This window comes from Gorilla gorilla, chromosome 1 (assembly GCF_029281585.2).
Source record: "Gorilla gorilla gorilla isolate KB3781 chromosome 1, NHGRI_mGorGor1-v2.1_pri, whole genome shotgun sequence".
Classification (NCBI taxonomy): Eukaryota; Metazoa; Chordata; class Mammalia; order Primates; family Hominidae; genus Gorilla; species Gorilla gorilla.
Window position 1 is genome coordinate 153,826,884 of NC_073224.2, and position 23,361 is coordinate 153,850,244.

Below are 23,361 nucleotides of genomic sequence, written 5' to 3' on the forward strand. Positions count from 1 at the left end.
CTGTTTGCAGATGACATGATTGTATACTTAGAAAACCCCATCGTCTCAACCCCAAATCTCCTTAAGCTGATAGGCAACTTCAGCAAAGTCTCAGGATACAAAATCAATGTGCAAAAATCACCATTATTCTTATACACCAATAACAGACAAACAGAGAGCCATATCATGAGTGAACTCCCATGCATAATTGCTTCAAAGAGAATAAAATACCTAGCAATCCAACTTACAAGGGACATGAAGGACCTCTTCAAGGAGAACTACAAACCACTGCTCAATGAAATAAAAGAGGATACAAACAAATGGAAGAACATTCCATGCTCATGGATAGGAAGAATCAATATCATGAAAATGGCCATACTGCCCAAAGTAGTTTATAGATTCAATGCCATCTCATCAAGCTACCAATGACTTTCTTCACAGAATGGTAAAAAACTACTTTAAAGTTCATATGGAACCAAAAAGGAGCCCACATCGCCAAGTCAGTCCTAAGCCAAAAGAACAAAGCTGGAGGCATCACACTACCTGACTTCAAACTATACTACAAGGCTACAGTAACCAAAACAGCATGGTACTGGTACCAAAACACAGATACAGACCAATGAAACAGAACAGAGCCCTCAGAAATAATACCACACATCTACAACTACATGATCTTTGACAAACCTGACAAAAACAAGAAATGGGGAAAGGATTCCCTATTTAACAAATGGTGCTGGGAAAACTGGCCAGCCATATGTAGAAAGCTGAAACTGGATCCCTTCCTTACACCTTATACAAAAATTAATTCAAGATGGATTAAAGACTTAAATGTTAGACCTAAAACCATAAAAACCCTAGAAGAAAACCTAGGCAATACCATTCAGGACATAGGCATGGGCAAGGACTTCATGTCTAAAACACCAAAAGCAATGTCGACAAAAGCCAAAATTGACAAATGGGATCTAATTAAACTAAAGAGCTTCTGCACAGCAAAAGAAACTACCATCAGAGTGAACAGGCAACCTACAGAATGGGAGAAAATTTTTGCAATCTACCCATCTGACAAAGGGCTAATATCCAGAATCTACAAATAACTTAAACACATTTACAAGAAAAAATCAAACAACCCCATCAACAAGTGGGCAAAGGATATGAACAGACACTTCTCAAAAGAAGACATCTATGCAGCCAACAGACATATGAAAAAATGCTCATCATCACTGGCCATCAGAGAAATGCAAATCAAAACCACAATGAGATACCTTCTCACGCCAGTTAGAATGGTGATCATTAAAAAGTCAGGAAACAACAGGTGCTGGAGAGGATGTGGAGAAATAGGAACACTTTTACACTGTTGGTGGGACTGTAAACTAGTTCAACTATTGTGGAAGTCAGTGTGGCAATTCCTCAAGGATTTAGAACTAGAAATACCGTTTGACCCAGCCATCCCATTACTGGGTATATACCCAAAGGATTATAAATCATGCTGCTATAAAGACACATGCACACGTTTGTTTATTGTGGTACTATTCACAGTAGCAAAGACTTGGAACCAACCCAAATGTCTATCAATGATAGGCCGGATTAAGGAAATGTGGCACATGTACACCATGGAATACTATGCAGCCATAAAAAAGGATGAGTTCATGTCCTTTGTAGGGACATGGATGAAGCTGGAAGCTATCATTCTCAGCAAACTATTGCAAGGACAAAAAACCAAACACTGCATGTTCTCACTCATAGGTGGGAATTGAAAAATGAGAACACTGGGACACAGGAAGGGGAACATCATACACTGGGGCCTGTTGTGGGGTGGGGGATGGGGGAAGGATAGCATTAGGAGATATACCTAATGTTAAATGACGAGTTAATGGGTGCAGCACACAAACATGGCACATGTATACATATGTAACAAACCTGCATGTTGTGCACATGCACCCTAGAACTTAAAGTATAATAAAATATATATATATATAAAATCTTCATATATTAAAGATCTTGACATTCTACAAAAATAATTAATAAAATCTGAACTGTTTAAAAATGGTCAAGGTCATGAAATAACCAACCATTCAAGTTTTCCTGGGACTGAGTGGGGTTCCCAAAACATAGAACTTTCAGTGCCAAAAGCAGGAAAGTTGGGCAAATAGTGATGGGTTGGTCACTCCGCCTTGGAAACTTTTCCAGATCAAAGGAGACTAAATGCAACTAAATACACGATGTGATCCTGAAGCAGGAAAAAGAAGGGGGGTTTCCTATGAGAAACAAATAATTTATGAAATTTGAATAGCTCCATACATTAAATAATAGTGCTGTGTAAGTATTAGTTCCCTAATTTTGATCATTGAGCTGTGGTTGTGGAAAAGAATATCCTTATTTTTGGGAAATACACACAGATGGTGTATACTGAAGGGGTTAATCAGCATAATGCCTGCAGATTACTCTCAAACATTTCGAGGAGAAAGAGAAAGAGGGAGAATATAATAACATCAACGTGGTAAAATCTTAACATTGCTGAATATAGGGGAAAGGGCATACAGAAATTTTTCACACCGTTTTGGTATAAATTTGAAATTATTTCAACATAAAAGTTTATTAAAGATGTTAATTGTCTGCCATGTACTACAAGTAAATTAGGTTCTCTGTTAAAGTTGGTAGCATTTTTATGCTACCTCAGTTTGTCATTTGTCTCTTCATTTGTTTATATTGTGTGAGATTTTTGTTTCTTTATTTTATGACTTGGAAATTTTAAATTGCACTGCATTCAGCTTTGTCTTTCTGAGAGACTGCACATCTTCCAGAGCAGGCATGAATCTGCCTGATGATTTTCATCCCCAGTTTTTAGCAAAGTGTCTGGAACCTTTTGCTGTCCCATAAATATTAGATAAATTAGTAAATATAAATAATCTTTTTGGTTTTGTCATGTGCTTTTATTCTTAAAAGAGACTTCCTCACCTCTAAAGAAGAAATTTTTACATATATTTATTTCTAAATCTTTACAGAATTTAATATTTTTGTAGCCCATTAATGTATATGGAGTTTCCTTTGGTATACAGCATGAGGTAGTGATAACTTTTTCCTCCTCAAGATGAATTGTTTCAGCACTATTTGTAAAGCAGGTCTTCCTTTCTATATAGTTTTGAAATGCCACCTTCATTACATACTGAATCTTATATCCTTATAAGGAGAGAGAGAGTGAGTGAGAGAGAGAGAGAGAGAGAGAGAAATTATTGAGAGCATGGACTTCATTGAGAGCCAGTCTGAATTGGTTTAAATATTGATGATCAGACCAGGTATGGTGGCTCACTCTTTGCTTTTAATCCCAGCACTTTGGGAGGCTGAGGCGGGTGGATCACTTGAGATCAGGAGTTCAAGACCAGCCTGGCCAACACGGCAAAACCCCATCTCTACCAAAAAATACAAAAAAATTAGCCAGGCATGGTGGTGCACACCTGTAGTCCCAGCTACTCAGGAGGCTGAGGTGGGAGAATTGCTTGAACCCAGGAGGTGGAGGTTGAAGTGAACCGAGATCCTGTCACTGCCTTCTAGCCTGGGCAACAGAGTAAGACTCCATCTCAAAAATAAAAAAAAAAAGAAAGAAAAAGAAAAATTCAGTTTTATAATCTCAAGTTATTTAATCCTTTATTTCCTTCTCTTTATAAGGAAGATAAATAATATCTAATTTAATAGAATTTTAAGGGATAAAATAAGTTTATAATAAACAGAATACTGATTTATTTATAATAAACAGAATTTATAATAAACAGAATAAATACAGAATAAATACTGATATATCAGAATAAATACTGATATAAGTTTATAAAAAACAGAATAATACATAGTAAGCATTATGAAGTATTTGCTATATTGTTTTTTGAGCTCCTATACTATCATTTAAATAATGTTATATGCCTCTTGTTCTATCTCCTTTAGTTCTGTACTGTTTCCTTTCACTTTCTGGAGCCTAAGTTTATATCTTTGGTGCTCTATTCTCTGTTTTGATAGTCTCTTCTTTAAAAATAGACTCTACTGTCAAGGCTTCCAATACCATTTTGTGCAGATGATGAAGAAATCTAACACTCTAGTTCTGGCCTCTCTCCTGAACTCTCTCTCTTCTGCTCTATTGAATAGCTCCAAAAGAATGTCTTACCATGGTTTTAAACATAATATAATACATCTCAGTGTGAATTAGTTTTCTGACCCTTTGACATTGGCCAATATCATAATTTCTTTATCATTCAGGCTTTCAATTTCATCTATGCCTTCTCCCTTCCCAATCTAACCAGTTATCAGACATTGATTTATTTTAGTAATGATTTTCTTATTTAGCTTTCCTACCATTCCGACTACAGTTGGAACCTATCTCAACATCTACACCTAACTTATCCCCTTTTCAATCCTGGCATCTGATGCTGACTCATCTTAAAATGGGAGTATGGAGAAATCGAAAGTCTAATAGTTTTTTATTGGCTATAGGCATAAATCTTAAACAGGATTTAAACTCCATAAAGGGAAGGATTTTCATGTATTTTGTCCACTGCTGTAACTCAGTGCCCAGAAGAATTCTAGGCACATAGTAGGTAATATGATAAATGAACCCTTATCCTGACATTCAGGGACTTTCATAGTTTGCCTTCAACCTCTCTTCCAATGCACAAACGTCTAATCCAGTCTGACGAGTCTGTTCCATTCCTCTGGATATAATTTAGATATACTCTTCTTGGTTCATTTGCTGTTAGTCATCTACTCTCCACTTCCAATCATACTACCTTTCTCCTCTCTATCTTTGTAAATCCTTTTTGCTTTTCATGGACCAGCTAAGTCACAAGGTGTCTGCTTAATCTGTCTTGATCAATTGATCTATGCTAATCTCCATCATCCTATAATGTCTATAGCAGTTAAAACTTATATTGTTTATCTTATACTGGACAAATGCCTCCTCTCCCCAAATAAATGTACTCTGTCTGAAGGTATGTGTGCTCTTTGGCATCTTCTGCATGATAAGGGTTCCACTAACTCTAACTAGCAACTGTCATCTTCTTATACTCAACCTGAAATACACTTTAATAACTTCATTTCATACAGCATTCTATTCTTCAGACTCAATATTGCAAACAGAAAAAAAGACTTTATTCCTGAAGTGTATCTGAGGGAAAAATGGAGACAGAGATTGAGTTACTTAAGTCTACTCAATTTTCATCTATTGTTCTTTCCATCAAGCCAAATTAGCTGTCCTTCTTTATCTGACTAGTAGGAAAAAGCAGAAAAACCAGAAATTAAGGGCATTTAAGAACGGCTGCCTTCCCTCAGTCCTGGATTTCTAGGAATATTTCAGAAATCTGTGGTTATTTGTTACAAAAACTGGGAAGATTTTACAATGGCAAGTCCTGTGAGATGAGCACCTTAACTAAGTGATCAAAGTGAATATCACTAGTAGGTGACATATTAACATCATGTACATCTGAGATTGATGCCCCGAGAAGGGCACACTATCACTTCAGTGTTATTTATGACCAAAATACACAACCTGCACCCAATCACGAGACTATGTCACACAAATCCAGATTGAGAAACCCTCCACAAAATGACTGCTCAGTGCATTTCAAAAGTGTTGAGGTCGTGAAAGACAAAGGAAGACAGGACTGCCACAGATGGGAGGAGACTAAGGAAACCTAACAATTCAGTTAATCACTGTGTTAGTTTATTAAACACAGTGTAGGATCCTGAGTAAAATCCTGGACCAGACAAAGGTCATTAATGGGAAAACTGACAATATTTAATAAGATGTATAGATTGGTTATTAGTATTATATTGGTGTTGATTATCCAGGGATTTTATTTTTTATTTATTCATTTTTTTTTTTTTGAGATGGGGTCTCACTCTGTTACCCAGGCTGGAGTGCAGTGGCGTGATCTCAGCTCACTGCAAATTCTGCCTCCCTGGTTCAAGCGATTCTCCTGCCTTAGCCTCCTGAGTAGCTGGGATCATAGGCGTGCACCATCAAGCCTGGCTAATTTTTGTATTTTTAGTAGAGACAGGGTTTCACCATGTTGGCCAGGCTGGTCTCGAACTCCTGATCTCAGGTTATCTGCCCGCCTTGGCCTGCCATGCTGGAATTACAGGCATGAGCCACCACACCCAGCCCAATTGTCCAGTTCTGATAACTGTAAGTTGGTTATGGAAGTTGTTAACATTAGGGGAAGCTGAGGGAAGTATATATAGGAACTGTGTACTATTGTGCAACTTTCTATAATCTAAAATTATTTCAAAATAAACAGTCAAAAAATTGGGGGGGGCATGATGAATTTCTATATTCTTGCATTTAAAAAATTACCAAGCTTGAGAGTCACATCAATCATTGTCATTCACCAATATGATCACTTTAACCTTTATAATGTGTGTGTAATGTGGGATCCCTTTCAGCATGTGGAAGGGTCATTAGCTGTGGAAGGCACACAGGCTAGACAAGAAAAATTTGGAGAAATGATTCTCAGTGATATGCAGCATTCATTCAACAGATATTCCAGGTAGGTGCTAAGAACACAACTATGAACAACATAATAGATTCCTGGCCTGTTGGAGTTTCCAGTCTTATTAATAAGGAAGATAAAATCAGAACGTTTGTTTTCTGTTTGTTTGTTTGTTTGTTTTTGTTTTTGCAAAAATCAGAAGGTGGATTTCTTAGTATAAGGCCATGGGGGCATAGAGACTTGTGTCAAAAGAAGAAATTTGCTACAAAAGTTGGGGAAGGTATTCAAATTGTTAAGGTAATGGTGTGTGTGTGTGAGAGAGAGATTGTGTGAGTGTAGTGTGTGTGGTGTGCTCTTGCTGTGAACCAGTAATACTTGTAGACAGGAAAAGGCAGAAAGGTGAATTACAGGAGAAAAGTCAGTAGAAGGTCGTAAGGGGGACAGACTGAAAGGAAGGAGTAAAGGGAGGAAAGGTAGAAATGAGGACAGTTAAAGTCATTTAATAATACCACGTAGGCCACTGGCCTAACTGCAAAGAAGGCAAGAAGGTCGCAGGGTAATGAAGGCCTCCTCTAAGTGTGATTTCAGAAGATGTGGGTGAAAAGGGTAGAGAAAAAGATTGGGGATGACAGAGAAGCAAGAGGAAAACATCAAATTGGGGACTGCTGAGATGGGGCATGGAGCATGAACATGGTATGGAAGGAAGGATACTAGCTGCCTATAAGTGGGAAAGGAGACCATCCGGGTCGTACCCAGGCGGAGGCGAGCGCGCCCTGGGTGCGGCTGGCCCAGCCCGACCCCGAAAGGCTGGCGAACGGGGGCGCCTGGGCTGGGCGCTGGGTCGGGGAAGGTTGCGGGGGCAGAGGGGGAGGTGTGCGCAGTGTTTGGTGATGTCATTGCAAGTCAGTGAGCGGTGAAATTTAACACCGGCCGGATTTGCTTGGCTCCTCTTCTTCCAGGCAAAGCAGCCGGCGGCAGTCAACGCCGAGCGCCTGCAGTTGCCACCGGTCCCTCGCACCGACTTGATTTCCGAAGTGGGTGTGTGTGCTTGTTTGACAAACGTTCGGGCGCGGGCTGTTTCCAAGGACTTCCTCCCCCACTTCATCTCCTTCCCTACCCCCACCCCTTTCTCCTCCCAGGCCCAAAGCAGAGGACTCCACTGGAGTCACAGAGTCGCCTTTGAACCGCAAGTGAACTTGAGTGCTGCACTAGCAGCCCGGCTCCCGCTGCCGCCGGCGCCCCGAGGCCTCCCAGTGAGGTTTACCTCCTCGCCCGCCCTCCCCGGGGAGCGCAACCCTGGGCTCGTTCGTTACCGAGCCAGAGAGCTAGGAAGCCTGTCGTCCCCTTCGGGTGCTATTTCCTACCTCCTCCCGACTTCACCCCCTCGCCTCCTTTTTTTCTTGTTGCGGTTTTGAAGCATGGTTTTCATGTGATTGTTTTTTCCCTTTTTCATGGACAGTACCTGCACCCTAAGCAGTTCAGAGTTGGCTTCTGTTTTCCGTTAGCGCTTTGCTGCACGGACAAATGCATACAAATGCATTTAAGAGCCCACAGAACAAGGCGTGGAAAAGTCTCCCCCACGGCAAAAACGTAAGTAGCCCACCCGCCGGGTAGGGTAGGGGTTAGACCAACCCCTCTCTCCACCCCCTGGTTCTGCTGAGCCTGATGGAGATCTGAGGTCCGGCTCCTTGGCACTTTTTGGCATTAGGAGCGGCCGAGTACCCGCGGTATCTTCCCATTGTCTTCTCAGCTTGCAAAATACCGTGTTTGAAAGGATGCCTCGTGCCAGCAGATCTCAGACAGTTTATGCTAAAGCGGTCTTTTGGCTCGAGAGGAAAAGCTCGCTGGCGCGAGTCCCGAGGTCCAGGGCAGCGGCTCCCGAAGCTCCAGAGCTGGGCTCCGACGATCTCTCTGGCTCCAGCTCCCGCCGCCCTCGCGCCCTCCTCCCCTTCTCCTCCGGCAGGACCCTGTCGAGGTCCTGCTTCCCCGAGGTGCTTCTCAGGGCGTCCAGCCTGGCGATTGCTGTGACGCTAGAGGTCCCCCAGGGTCGGTGTGCGCAGCCTGGACCACTGGACTCAGGCGTGAGGAAGGGTCGCCAGCGGGGGGAAGGGGGTGGCTGCAGAACCTCGGGCGTCGGGGGGTTGCTTTTACCCACGGGCTCAGAGGCAATCCCCTCTGGTTAGAAGGCCAACAAACGTTGCCCATCCGAGCCGAGGCTGCGCCCTGATCATTGCCCTGTCACTGGGGAAGTGGCACTCGCGGCGGGGACTGGGGAGGGGAGCAGGACACGGGGGCGGGCCTGCCCCTCCTGCGGAGGTTTTGGGCGGGTCCTGACGGGCACCCCACCTCCCCTTTGGGCGCTGTACCTGCTCCCATGCCTTCCCTGGGAAAAGGGCTCGGACCAGGGGTTGCGCGGCTTTGGCTGGATGCCCTGGTCCCCCTGGAAGAGGTCAGTGGGTTACACAAGTTTGCTTCTGGCCCCTGGGCGAGAAGGGTGAACGCGGCTGTGGAAGTCTTCTGCAGAGAGGCTGCCCCTCAGGAGGCTAGGTGGGAGGAGGGCAAGGAACAGAATTGACCGTGTCAGCTGAGGGCAGGCGGAGGCGGGGTGCGGAGAAAGAGCGCCTTGTGGTCGTGTTTGCATGAACATGTGCTTCCCAGCCGCGTGCAGCCCAGCCTGGCTGGGGCTCGCGCGCGCGCTCTCTTCCGACCCCTGGAAGCCTCGCTGCTGGGCTTCCCAGCTGACCAGATGCACCTCCCCGCACACCCCCATCCCCATGCAACAGTGAAGAGGAAACCTCCCAATCTCCTCAACCCCGTGCGGGCAGCGCGGTGCTGGAGGCTGGGGAGTCCCTGGAGCGAGTAGAGGTCAAGCTCTGCGGGTTGCCTTCTCAGAGCGGCTCACGCAGGTCGCATGGGGTTCCCAGGCAGAAGATTTCCCGCCACTGTTCTCGATGAACATCCCTCTGTGTGGACCAGCCTGGAGAGTCGGGGGTTGCAGCCGATCCTGTGATCCTGCGGAACTGACAGATCTTCCCGCTGATCAGGGGCGGATGCAGAGAGGCTCTAGCCCTGCCAGCCTGGAGACTCCAGGAGAGGCGGAATGAGGCCCTCCACCTCTTGCCTAGCCAGCCTCCTCCGCATGCGGCCCTCCTGCAGCTCCTGCCCCGAGGGCTTTCCCTCTGCCACCGCGCGAGGCCCACGCTGGTGACTAACACTCCCCTTGGTAGTTGTGACCAACCACCGGAGTTAAAGCAGATCTGCTCCTGGGTTTTGTCTTGTCTGGTTTACACTTCCCTTCCAGACGCTCCCAGAAAAGGCCCTGCATAAATTCTTGGGCAGTTTGGGGTTTGTAAATTGGGTCCAGATGATTTGGGGGGAGGGAGGCAGAGAAACCAAATAGAATGGATTGCACCGGAGGAACTTCTGAAGAAAAATTATAAAACGTGGAATGGGAAGAGAACCCTTGTGCAGAGACGTGGGGATAAGTAGCAGGTTCTGGATGAAGGTATTTGTCTCCCATGACCACCAGAGGCCTTGCAGCCCTTGGTTATCTCATAATATCCAATTTGTTCTATTACAGGGGCCATTGGGGATGGGCTGCAGAGAATTAAGGGTAATTCATAATTACATCAGATTACAGAACTCACAGCTCCAACCACACATGCAAACTTGGGAAAGATAGTTAATGACTGGGCTGAAAAAATTGTTTCTAGAAAATCCAATTTTCATAAATAATTTGGAATTTTTCCGTTTGAAAAATAATGCCACCAACCCTTCGGAGTTTGAGGCGGGGCGGGGCGGGGGGGCTAGATTTGGAAGAAGTAGCTGATTTATAATGTCAGGCCACTGAATTAAACCTTAGAGTCTCTGATGAAATCCCTGAGTTTTATTTTCCTTTTGTGGTGATCTTTTGTAAGAGAGGGAGCGCCTTTTAAAATCACAGTTCTTATTAGTCACCCAAAAACAGTTCCAGTTTAAAAGTGGATCTTTACAACACTTTCTTTCGTGGGGTCTTTTATATGGGTTGCCTAAAGTGAATTTGTAGAATTAATAAAATTAATGAAATCTCAAAGTCAGCTTTAGATACCTTAATTTGACATAGTATCAGAAGGTCTCCGAGGCAGGCTATTATGGTAATTAAAGACTTTTATAACCAAAAAGGAATTTTGGAATATAAAGATCTATTTCCTAGACGGCACGAAATTCTATTTTTTAAAGTTGCTTAGTTATATTTGTGTTCAAATAAATTTTTAAAATAAGCTGATGTCTCAGGGAGAGTAAATGTAATTTATGGAAAGTACTTTTGAGTGTCATTTAGACATTCTACTTGGTAATTTGTGAATGGCAGAATAAAAGTAAATTTTATTATGGGAATTAGAATAGCTGTGCTAGTTTCCTTGCCATGCCTTCTAACTATGACTTATTTTAGAATTTGTAACTCTAATGAGAAGTAAAGACAATTTTATTTTCATTCTCATAAAAGGCTAACATTATTCTGTCATTCATTTATTCATCATTCATTAACGTATTTATTCAACACATGTTTACTGAGCTCCAACTATGGGCCCAGTGTGGTTCTAGGCAGCAGAGATACAATGATTGAGTATGACAGATCCACAGTTGCTGCTCTCCAGTCTAATAGAGGAAATAGTAAATGAAACAACCAAGTATAACGAAATGAGAGGAGGATATATACATGAGGGGCACCTAGCAGTCTTGGGTGGGTGGGTAGGGGAGGAAAGGATAATACTGGAAGGAAAAGGTAACCAAAGGAAATGAAATCTAGACTGAGACCTTACTGAAAAGAACATGAAATTTACCAGACAGAAGGAACAATAAAAAGCTCAGAAGTGAGACAGCACAGTGCATTTGAGGGCCTGAAAGAAATGAAGTTGGTTGGAGTACACATTCTAGGGAAGCAGTGACTGGAGCTGGAGCTGGAGAGATAAACAGAGACCAGATTTGGAAAGGCCTTTAAACCATGTTTAACAAGCAGAGGTTAGGGAGACTTGACTTTTCTTGATTTTGGGATGAGTGTATAGGTAGAATATGCTAGATAAGCTATGTATTTGTTGAAACTGAAGACCACCTGATACTTTCATTGACTGAAGATTATCTGATTCATTAGTTCACTTGAAAATCTTTATCTAACACTAGTATGTGCCAGGAACTTTACTAAGCTAGGCAATGGTTTAACATTCTCTGTGGTATTACTAGGACAGACTAGTTTAGATGTATTTTTCTTCCCTCCTACTGACTGGACTCTAGACACTTTGATTAAATGAAGTTCTTAAGCATTTATCTCCCTTGCACCGCATGAATTGCTTGAATGCTTAGAATTTAACCAAAAGCTCTACAGGTTGAGTACTGCTCATCTAAAATGCTTGAGACCAGAAGTGTTTTGGATTTTGAATTTTTTTGGATTTTGGAATATTTGCATATATATAATGAGATATCTTGGGGATGGGACCCAAGTCAAAACATGAAATTCACTTATGTATCATACATACCTTATACACATAGACTGAAGTTAATTTTATATAATATTTTTAGTAATTTTGTGCATGAAATGAAGTTTTGACTGTGACCCATAAAGTCAGGTGTAAAATGATTCCAGTATGGCATCATTTCAGCCCTCAAAACCTTTCAGATTTTGGAGCATTTAGGACTTTGGATTTTCAGATTGGGGGTGCTCAACCTGTAGTATGCTTCATGCTGGTTTAGCTGTATAACTACCACCTGAGTTGAATTAATAGTCTGAAAAATTCATTGCAAGTAAGTTAGTGACAGTACTACTTTGCTCCCTGAATCATCCAACTTTATGTCCACTGCTGTGATGAAAACTCTTTTTTCAGTTATTTTGAGAGGAAAGAACAGAAATTTTACTATTTCTCGATCTTAATAGCTAGTAAAGAGCAAAATCTGTAAAGCTGTCATGACTTAGAGAAGTTTTTGGCATGTAAACGTAGCGTGGTGGAAATTGTTGAAATTATTGATGTACATCACGTGTGTGTGTCTTTCAGATTTGTTCACCATTTTCAATTGGTTTAAAAGAAGGCCACCAACTCATAAAAAGTTGTCTATTCACTAGATTTCACAAGTCCTTCCCACTATTATAAATTGAATCTATGTAGGAGTGAGCATCAGTAGCCTGAAGACATAAGTTATAATACCTAAGAGTCTCAGGGGTACCCTAAGCAAAAGATACCTCGGATTCCCCTAAAACTTGGATCTTTTGAATAAAGAGGAAGTTGAATAGCTCTAAGAATCATCTAGGAACGATGCCTGGAATGGGTATTAGTCATTTACATGTTCTGAGTATGGTCTTTGGATATCTATTTTCTGTCTTATCCTCTTTAGGCCTTTACCCTCACATGTCTGGTTATGTTTGGACTGTTGCTGGTGTCAAACTGAAAATGTGACTAGCAGCCAGACTCATGCAGAGTGTTTCTTATTTTGTTAGATATCAATATCTTGGGTTATATTTTTTGAGCCTTTATTAAGTGTTTGTTACCATATTGTTGACTTCTTTTAGATATGGTCTGATTTTGTTAAATGTCTGAGTAACTATAACTCTATAACTTTGTATTAGTGACACATGGTCCACATATACAAACCAGTGAATGAAAACAAACATGTTTTGAATATTCAAAAATTGTTCATGTTTAATATACCAACTAGACTGTTTGTGGGAGTAAACTAAATATATGAATGAATTAACAACTTAGTAGACTATTTTAGGTTACTTAAATAGTATTGGACCAAAACTATAGGAAGACCTTTACAGTTTTGTGGTTAAACAACAAACCCTTTATATATATGTATGCGTATACACACACACACACACACACACACACACACACATATATACAAACAAACCCTTTATATATATGTATGTGTATACACACACACACACACACATATATATAACATTTTGCTAAGTAATTTGCTTTTTGTCTTTTAATGCCAGTATACTAATGTGATCCCATCACACACACAAATTATAGGATTTTACATTTGGAATGTAAAACACAAAAACATAAAATTTGTATTATGTCATCACATGATAGATGAGTCAGCTAAGACCCAGAAGAGGACAAAGAACAGCTGCTTCCATAGAGGACTCTACCATCTACTGCTAATGTGGAAACTTGATAAGTTTTATTTGTTGAGGAAATGTATAATAAATGTAATATCATAAGGGGGAAAATCCAAAGAAACAAACAAACCTAGTCCATCAGACATTTCCCAAGAATCTTGGATTCATTAAATACCTATATACAATAATGGTTTGGCTCTTTATCAAACTGACTATGTCAATGAAACTTCATCCTTTCTCTGTGTACCCACTTCAGAGACAAGAAAGCTAAAACGAAAATTAAGAAAAAAAAGAAGAAGGCTTCCATATATGCTACCATAGCAGATTTTAAAAATTCTATTTCCCTTCTCTTTCTTTGGACATCTAACTAAAATTGCCTGTATTTTATTTTATTTTTTCCAAGTGTTAAAAGAATCAAGTCCATAAAGAAAAAGTGAATTCGTCAGTCATTGGGAGATAATACTTTTGATCATTTCCTTTTAAAAAGTATTTACTGTCAATTTCATGTAACACATGGGTACACTAGAGGTAAAAATGAAGACCTGCTGCTTGCTCAGATATTTACTTTCATAAAAGGTAGGACTTATAGGAGTATAACAAAGTCACAATTAATGTATCAAAAGTACAGAGGTGGGGGAAAGATTCATTCCCCTTTAGAGATGATGGGAAACTTCATGGAGCAAGTATTGATTTAATTAGGCTTTGGGTGTACTTAAGAATGATAAGTGGAGACTGGGAGGGCATTTCAGACATATACAAGGTCTTTCCAGTGGATGGAGAATAACTTTGTATGGCTGGAACTTTGGAGATAACAGGGGTAGTGGGATCCATACTGCTAAAAAAGGAAATTGAAGCTAAATAATAAGGGCCTTGAATGCATTGTAAGAAACTTTTCCTGTTCTTTTTCAGTTGGCTATTAGTTTTGGTTGTAACTAGACAAAGAGAAAGAGAATCTATTTCAGTCATTGATCTCTACCAGTCCATTAGTCATCAGCTTTCATACATAGGCACATTTATGTAAGGTATGGCTTAACTGGTTTGTCATAATCCCCTAGGATCACCTGTCTAAAGAATGATGTTTGATGTGCTCAGGTTTTCCTGCCTCACACCAGGAATGGACTTGTTAACATGTTTATTTCCATTTTTCTCCACTGAGGTCATTGGGGGAAGTTTATGAGTTTGTTGAATTGCTAAATGAGTAGTGCTGGCTGTTGTACTTGTCATTAGTTATTTTTAAGGGAAAAGTGCCTGTTGGGTTGTTTCTATGCATCTGAGTGAGCCTGATTACCTTGGGCAGGTGAGACATGCTTCCATTCACATTCAACTTTCTACTTAAGACAGCATAATTGAGATGCACTATCCTTCATTGACTGTAATCCTGAGTAAGCAGTTTTCTAGTCTCACTGATATGTATCCTGCCAGTTATATGTTGAAACATAAATTTGAAAGGTAAATAGCCTCCTTACTCAAGCTCTAAATCACATTAGGATACATCCTGGAGAGCCCACACATCATTTTAATCTTGCACTATGGTCCTCAACCTTGTTTGCACATTAGAATCAGTGGAAAATGTTTTAGAATGCCTGTGTTATGGACACATTAAAATCAGAATCTCTGTGGGGCAAGGAGAGAAAGATCCAATTATTAGTAGTTTTTAAAACTCCCCAGGTGGGCCAGGCATGGTGGCTCATGCCTGTAATCCCAGCACTTTGGGAGGCCGAAGCGGGCAGATCACCTGAGGTCAGGAGTTCGAGACCAGCCTGGCCAACATGGTGAAACTCCGTCTCTACTAAAAATACAAAAATTAGCCGGGTGTGCAGTTAGAATGGCAATCATTAAAAAGTCAGGAAATAACAGGTGCTGGAGAGGATGTGGAGAAATAGGAACACTTTTACACTGTTGGTGGGACTGTAAACTAGTTCAACCATTGTGGAAGTCAGTGTGGCGATTCCTCAGGGATCTAGAACTAGAAATACCATTTGACCCAGCCATCCCATTACTGGGTATATACTCAAAGGACTGTAAATCATGCTGCTATAAAGACACATGCACACGTATGTTTATTGCGGCATTATTCACAATAGCAAAGACTTGGAAACAACCCACATGTCCAACAATGATAGACTGGATTAAGAAAATGTGGCACATATACACCATGGAATACTATGCAGCCATGAGAAATGATGAGTTCATGTCCTTTGTAGGGACATGGATGAAATTGGAAATCATCATTCTCAGTAAACTATCGCAAGAACAAAAAACCAAACACCGCATATTCTCACTCATAGGTGGGAATTGAACAATGAAAACACATGGGCACAGGAAGGGGAACATCACACTCTGGGGAGTGTTGTGGGGTGGGGGGAGGGGGAGGGATAGCATTGGGAGATATACCTAATGCTAGATGACGAGTTAGTGGGTGCAGCGCACCAGCATGGCACATGTATACATATGTAACTAACCTGCACATTGTGCACTTGTACCCTAAAACTTAAAGTATAATAAAAAAAAAATTAGCCGGGTGTGGTGGCAGGCGCCTGTAATTCCAGCTACTCAGGAGGCTGAGACAGGAGAATTGCTTGAACCTGGCAAGCAGAGGTTGCAGTGAGCTGAGATCGCTCCACTGCACTCCAGACTGGGTAACAAAGAGTGAACTCCATCTCAAGAAAACAAAAACAAAAACAAAACAAAACTCCCCAGGTAATTCCAGTGTGCAGCCAAGGGGTAAAAAGATCCAAACAGGAGGACTTTATATCATCTCTTGAGGGTCATTTATTTTAGAGTAGTGGTCCTCAGAATGTAGTCCCAGATCAGTAGCGTCAGTACACCCAGGAACTTGTTATAAATGCATATTCTTGAGCCCCACCCCAGACATACTTAGTTAGAAATTCTGGGGGTGAGGCCCAGTGATTGCTCACAAGTCCTTCATGCGATTCTGATCACACTAAAGTTTGAAAACCACTGACCTAGTGCAGTAGGAAAGGATTTTAAAAGGGCCAAATAATATTTTAGGGTCATGTCATGTTATAAAATTAGATATATGTGATTTAAGCAAAAGTAAAATCAATTTAGATGTATTTTAATAACATTGTAAATATAAACACAGTGAATGTTCTAAATAGTTTTTTCTCAGAGTTTGGCAGACGTACAATCTGCACTAGAATCACCTAGTTAAAATGTATGCATCCTGGATATCCATCGCAAATTTTTGAATCATAATCTCTGTGTCAGGGCCCAAAATCTGCATTTTTTACAAGTTCCTCAGGTGAGTCTAACATTTGGGAACCATCCATCTAAATGAATAATGCCATATATAAGAAAGTTTCATAGGCCTCATTAGAATATATGGTTTAGTTATTTATCCATATCAGCTGAAATCTCTGCAATGATTCAGTTGATTTGTTTGTAGAGTTAGTGACAGTTGTTAAGTATTCTATCAAAACCTTGTCTTATAAGAGCTGTGCTCTGGACTGAATATGGCCATAGAATGTTCAATTTTAAAATTACTGACAAAGGATAAATACCATTTTAATACAAATGAAATTTGTGTTCCATTATAAATAGTCTAATTATATATTTGCTGGCTTAAGCTTTGTAAAAAGATCATCTTTCTTACATTAAGATGCTCCTTATACTAGTTGGTAAAGGTAAAAAACATCTTATTAGTAATAAATAGAAAATGTACCAATTACTACTAGTACATCAGGAATTTAATAAAAGGGAATTAATGGTTTATAGACAGCTCCATAATCACTCCTTGCGGAACTGCATTTTACAAATACATCATTTGAACAGTCCCTGGGTTAGAATCAAAAACAGAATCAGGGTCTATATTAGCAAAATTAGGTAATGAAGTATTGTTTTCAGCATGCTTGTCGTCTCTCTTCAAAATTATTTCTGTAATTTTCATTTTGGAGGTAGATACAGCCAATTATGAAGAATGTTCAACAAAATTTATTAAAAGTTTGGTTATACTAGCAATGTCGCAAAACATTTTTGCTTAGATAGCTCATCAATACTAATGGACATTTTAATTTGTAGTGATTGGGTATTGTGCTCATAGCTACTACTAATCAAAATGCTCAATGTTGACATCTACAGGCCATTGCTATTTTCAAAACCAAAAAATCATGAATCTAGTACCAGTGATTTAAGTATGATATTCAAATGGCTTTCACATATAACCATTAAACAAATAAATAGCTGGTTCCATTAACTTATAATCACTATAGTTAAGCAACTGTAATTTGCGTTATTTTTGTGGAAATTTCTATTACTTTGTATGAAATTGCATATATGGTAATTTAACATAATATATGATAATAATACCACCTCTACTAGTTCATGTTTATTGAATGTTTCCTATGTGCCAGGTACTGTTTTCTGTGCTTTACATGAACTTTTTAAGTTAATCTTCAGAAAATCTTATGAGATAGGTTAAACAGATAAAGCAACTAAGGCACAGAATGATTAAAAATGTGCCCAAGTCACATAGTAAGTGGCAAAACTGGAATTTCACTTCAGAGCCTTTGGTCTTAACCACTATGAATATTAAAATATCATGCTATTTAAAATAATTGCTTAATTCTTAATCTTGCATAGACTGTTTTGGATTCTATATGGTCGTAAATGTCCACCTAGTAAGTTTTTCCCAAATGCTTTTTTCTTTTCCTAGGAAATCACTTCTTCAGTTTATTGTACTATGTGTGGCTGGGGTTGTTATTCATGCACAAGAACAAGGTAAGAAAATTACCTTTTAATTTATTTGCTTACTTAAAAATTCTACTTCCAGACAGCAAAAGTACATAACTTTCAACTCATTATAACTGTAAATTCAACATTAAACAACAACAAAAATTCCACCCAGTACCATGAGAATGTAAGATTAAAGAAACCAATTTTGGGGGGAAATATGACCTTTAAGAAATTACTCATATCTTCCGTCTGTGAAATTGCTTACATTTTTAAGCAAACTCTATAAAAAAGAAGTTTTGTACAATAAAAAGGCTTTGCTTGTGACTTCATTTTAAGTGGGAGTTCTTGGGGGTGGCAAACTGTGACTGAATTACCTTTGCACTTCTTGATACAACAAAAGCATATAATAAATGTTCCGTCCAGATTTGCATCATTAAGAAACAAAATGGAATTTGCATACTAGTGGGCTTAGGATTCTATGTAATTCAAATGGAGAGGTTTAGAAAATAAACCTAAACCTGTTTTGTTTGTGCCTACTAGTTAATTACTCTGGTAGTATGATGACAGAGTTTCAGGAGTCTATGTATATCCTAATTCATTCATTTAAACATGATTGAAGCATCTTCTATTTCCTGTGTAATATCCTATTGCCAATGATTGGAAATGTAGATAAGATAATGTCTGTAGCATCAAAGTGAAAAAAATGCCTTTGTCAAAGGTAAAAAAAATACCAAAGTCAAAGAGACAAATCCTAGAACTGTGCTGGACCTACAGATAATATTACCAAGGCCTCAGACTTTTTTGTTTGTTTGTTTTTCTCCTCTGCTTTAAAGGTAGCAAAGGGCTTTTCTGCACAGAGCTGCCAAAGCATTAATTCTTACAGAACCAAGTTTTCAGTTGAGTGATCAGTTTGATGAACCCCTTGTCAGTTTGATCAATTGATCAAATAACAGTAAGAAAAAGACAAGTAAACAAATTATGAATGAAATATGTGCAAGGTAGAGAGAGGGCAAAAAGGAAGAGTGGTACTCTGGTTGACCAAATTGACAAGTAGATACAGATAAATATTCCTTCAAATATCACATAGATGAATTAAAATATTTCTTAGAAGACATTTTCTAAATCTCTTTTATGAGAAATGATTAAATTAAGCCACATGTCACATGTAACTTCATGAAAAACTATTCTTAACCAAGACATTTACACTACTTCATTTAGCTTGAAGTAGCCATGAAGAGGAGAAAAACTCTCTCTCTTAATTTATTGTTATTATCATTGTTACTGTTTCTGAGAACTTACTATGAGCTACTAGTCACTGTGCTATTAGAATATACATTTACTTCACTGCTGCCTCATCGCAGGGTTTTGTAATTAAGGCCATGATGGAATTGCTGAAACTAAGATTAAGGAGAATAGGTAACCACCTCCAAGTAAAAGCTTAATGAATGGAAGAACCAAGATTTGAGCTCATATTTTGACTGCAAAGTCTACAAATTCCTTAAAATTGAGGCTCCTAAAGCCACAGAGAAGATAAGGAAGAGAAGAATACAATTATTAATTAAATGTATATTTTGTATCATGTCTTTTGCTGGTACTTTACATATATTATTCTAATCATCATAATGAACCTGCAGAGTAGGTATTATAGATGAAGAAACTGAGACTCAAAGAAGTGGCTCACCTACAGCTTAGATTTGAATCTAGGTCTGTCCATCTGTGAAGACAAAACTCTTTCCCTTAAACATCCTCTAGCTTCACAGTTGCCAGCCACTGGCATTATGAGTTTAATAATTTACCAAATATATTATTATCAAAATATGAGAAACCCATGCAAAGAAAGATATAGGGAAAATTAAATATTTATGAACTGATTTTTTAAAAATCTAGAACCAACAAAAGGAATAAATGAAAGAAACAACGTATTTCTCTCACCCTTAGGATCTCATTTATGGAATGCAAAATATATTCTTTTATTTCAGGGCAAGCATCATAATTTTCAATTTTATACACCTACAATTTTATTGCCAGTTCTTAACAAAAAGAAAAGTCCTTTAGAAAACCTCTCAGACTTTAGAAAATTGAATATTTTTTAGCACAAAAAAGAAATGGAAATAGTATATTATCAGAAACTTAGAAACACTTTTCTCCTAAAAGAAATTTTGTGATTAAATTGGCACGATGCAATTTGTAACATCTAATCAGAAGACTGGAAAACCATTATCAGATAAATTGTGTTTCTATATGATCACAGATATTATTTATATTAATACTGCTGAATATGTTTGAGTGAGAGATTACCCTAAGTTAGACTTATCAGAAATAAATATTTGTGTGCTTATGAGATTTTTCAAAACTTAAAAAAGTATATCAAAGAATTACAAGCACTGTACAAAGTTTAAAGGCCAAATTGTATGACAAAACATACAGCAAAAAGCAGTGTCCCTTCCCCTTACCCACTCCTACTATTGTCTGCCCAAACTCTTTTAGCACCTTCTTTTGGTTTTAACATCTATATTTAATACTATAATATGTTTAAATATTATATTGACTTCCTATTATTAATGATGAGGACTTAACATTACTATTCTCTGTGTCTCCTTTCCCTCCTTCTATTCTCTCAATATAGTTTTATCCAATTTTTGGTTAAATTAATATTCACAGTTCAGCTTATTATGACCGTGTGTATATTTTTTAATCACTGAGCCATGTACATTTATATTTTTTTCTTGTGAATTTACAAGATTGCCTCCTTTTCTGTTTGCTTTATGTTCTATGTCACTATCACTAAATCTCAGATATTTTGAAATATATTTTCCCCCAAAACGCACCAAGTACTCCAGAAATTTGATTCTTTTCTTGGAGATATTCCTTCTGCATGCTAAAATTCTGCTCTGCTATGGACCAGTAGTTCTCTAAGCTTCCAGTAGAGCTGATATCTGTGTTAGATGGAGTTTCTTGGAAGTCTTATGTCATTTTTCATAGTCTATTTCCTTATTTGGGTGCAGCATATCCTCCAGTTGCATCCTGAGAATATGCACTTGGGTGGTGCATGTTTTAGAACATTCCATTTCTGAGAATGTGTTTATTCTCAGTCTTACAGGTAGTTCAGGTGAGTATAAAATTTTAGGCTGTAAATATTATTCCCTCAGAATTTGAAATATTTTCATCTTTTGCCTTTTTTTATCTGGCTTGCAGACTTTTTAAATCTGATGTTATATTAATTCTTGATCCTTTATATGTGACCTTTTAATTTCCCTTAAGATCATCTATTTATCTTTGATGTTTTGGAATGTTACAATAATCTGTCTTGGTACAGGTCTTTTTACAACTCATTGTGCTAGGCACTTAGTAGGCCTTTTCAGTGTGGAAGCATCCTTAATTTTCTGGGAATTTTCCTGCATTATGTTTTTCTTCCTGATATATTTATTTCCTCTTTCTTCAATATCTTTTAAATATTAAATCTTCAGTATTGGGCTCTTTATTTTCTTATTTTTAGATCCTATTTTCCGTCTTTGTTTTATGTACTACTTTATGTGAGATTTTTCATCACTTACTATTCCAAACATTTTGTTTAATTTCTTATTTCTTCTGTGTTTAAATTTTTTTTTGTTTTGTTTTGTTTTTTGTTTTTTTGAGACAGTGTCTCACTCTGTCGTCCAGGCTGGAGTGCAGTGGCGCAATCTCGGCTCACTGCAAACTCTGCCTCCTGGGTTCACGCCATTCTCCTGCCTCAGCCTCCCGAGTAGCTGGGACTGCAAGCACCCGCCACCACGCCCAGCTAATTTTTTGTATTTTTAGTAGAGACAGGGTTTCACCGTGTTAGCCGGGATGGTCTCGATCTCCTGGATCTCGTGATCCTCCCGCCTCGGCCTCCCAAAGTGCTGGGATTACAGGCGTGAGCCACAGCGCCTGGCCTCTGTGTTTAAATTTTTAAGGGTTTTTCCACTGAGACTAGTCTTTTTTTTTTTCATCCTGTTCTCGTTTCTTTGATGCAATGTCTACTTTTATCTCTGTAAGGATAAGAATGATGATTTTTTCAACTTTTCTTCTGCTCTCTGCATTGTCTTTGTTTTAAATTTTTGTATTGGTCTGTCTTTTATGTTGGAGAAGTTGTTTATAAGTATGCAACATTTCTGTTATCATTTAAAAGTAAGACACTGGCCAGATGCGAGGCTCATGCTTGTAATCCCAGTACTTTGGGAGACTGAGGCGGGTACATTATCTGAGGTCAGGAGTTCGAGCCTGGCCAAAATGGTGAAATCCCATCTCTACTGGAAAATACAAAAAAATTAGCCGGGTGTGGTGGCATATGCCTGTAATCCCACCTACTTGGGAGGCTAAGGCAGAAGAACTACTCGAGCCCAGGAGACAGAAGTTGCAGGGCGCTGAGATCGTGCCAGTGCACCCCAGCCTGGCCGACAGGGTGAGACTCTGTCTCAAAAAAAAAAAAAAAAAAAAAGTAAGACACTAAAAATATGCTTAACAACTGTTTGCATGGGTAGGCTAGTTAACTGAGACGTTTCACATAGAGGATGATTAAGTAGAAACCTGTCTGACTATTTTGTTAGGCTATACATGTCTAAGGCTGCAGAACTTCTCTAGAGAGGGATCCTCCAATACCTTACTTGTAGAATATAATCCTGGTTGCCACTGTTATTAGAGTTCAGTGATATAAAGAGGTTCTTGGGTTGATGGGGGGAGGATTGTCTCACAATTTTGTATGTCAATTTTAGCCAAATCCCTTCTCAATACAGATCTTCCCTTCCATTTTCCTCTATGATTGATTCAATGCTTCTATGTCATTAACCTTTGGTCTCCTTTAGTCTGGAAATTTCTTATACAAACTTTCAATCCTCCACCCTCACATATCCTCAACCCCCAATTTGAAGCCTCAATGCTGAATTCATTGATTTGGTGCTTTCAATTCTCGAGCCTTTTCAGGATTTTGCAATATGAATCAGCCTGCCTGTCATTAGCATTTGCCTCTGAAGCCCTTAGGTTCAGTTTTTTCAGCTCTGGTAATTTCTTCATGTGCTTTTCATTTTCCAAAAATTTGTTGATATATTTTGTCTGCTGTTGTCTCTTCTACTCATTAACTTTTTCCCTGTAGTTCTAAAC

At 39.1% G+C, this 23,361-nt stretch overlaps 1 protein-coding gene across 2 annotated transcripts in view; it reads left to right on the forward strand.

Moving 5' to 3' along the window:
• The first annotated feature begins 7,429 nt into the window (after positions 1-7,429).
• Positions 7,430-23,361, forward strand: part of COL24A1 (collagen type XXIV alpha 1 chain) — a 417,618-nt gene continuing 401,686 nt past the window's right edge. Inside the window, exons 1-3 of one of the 2 annotated variants that reach the window (XM_063697321.1) lie at positions 7,430-7,487; positions 7,909-8,039; positions 18,224-18,288. In XM_063697321.1, coding sequence (XP_063553391.1) covers positions 7,984-8,039; positions 18,224-18,288 — 121 coding nt within the window. In that variant the 5' untranslated portion in view covers positions 7,430-7,487; positions 7,909-7,983. Of the gene's footprint in view, positions 7,488-7,607; positions 8,040-18,223; positions 18,289-23,361 lie in introns of those variants that run through there. The other variant, XM_019023728.4, reaches the window with a different exon arrangement.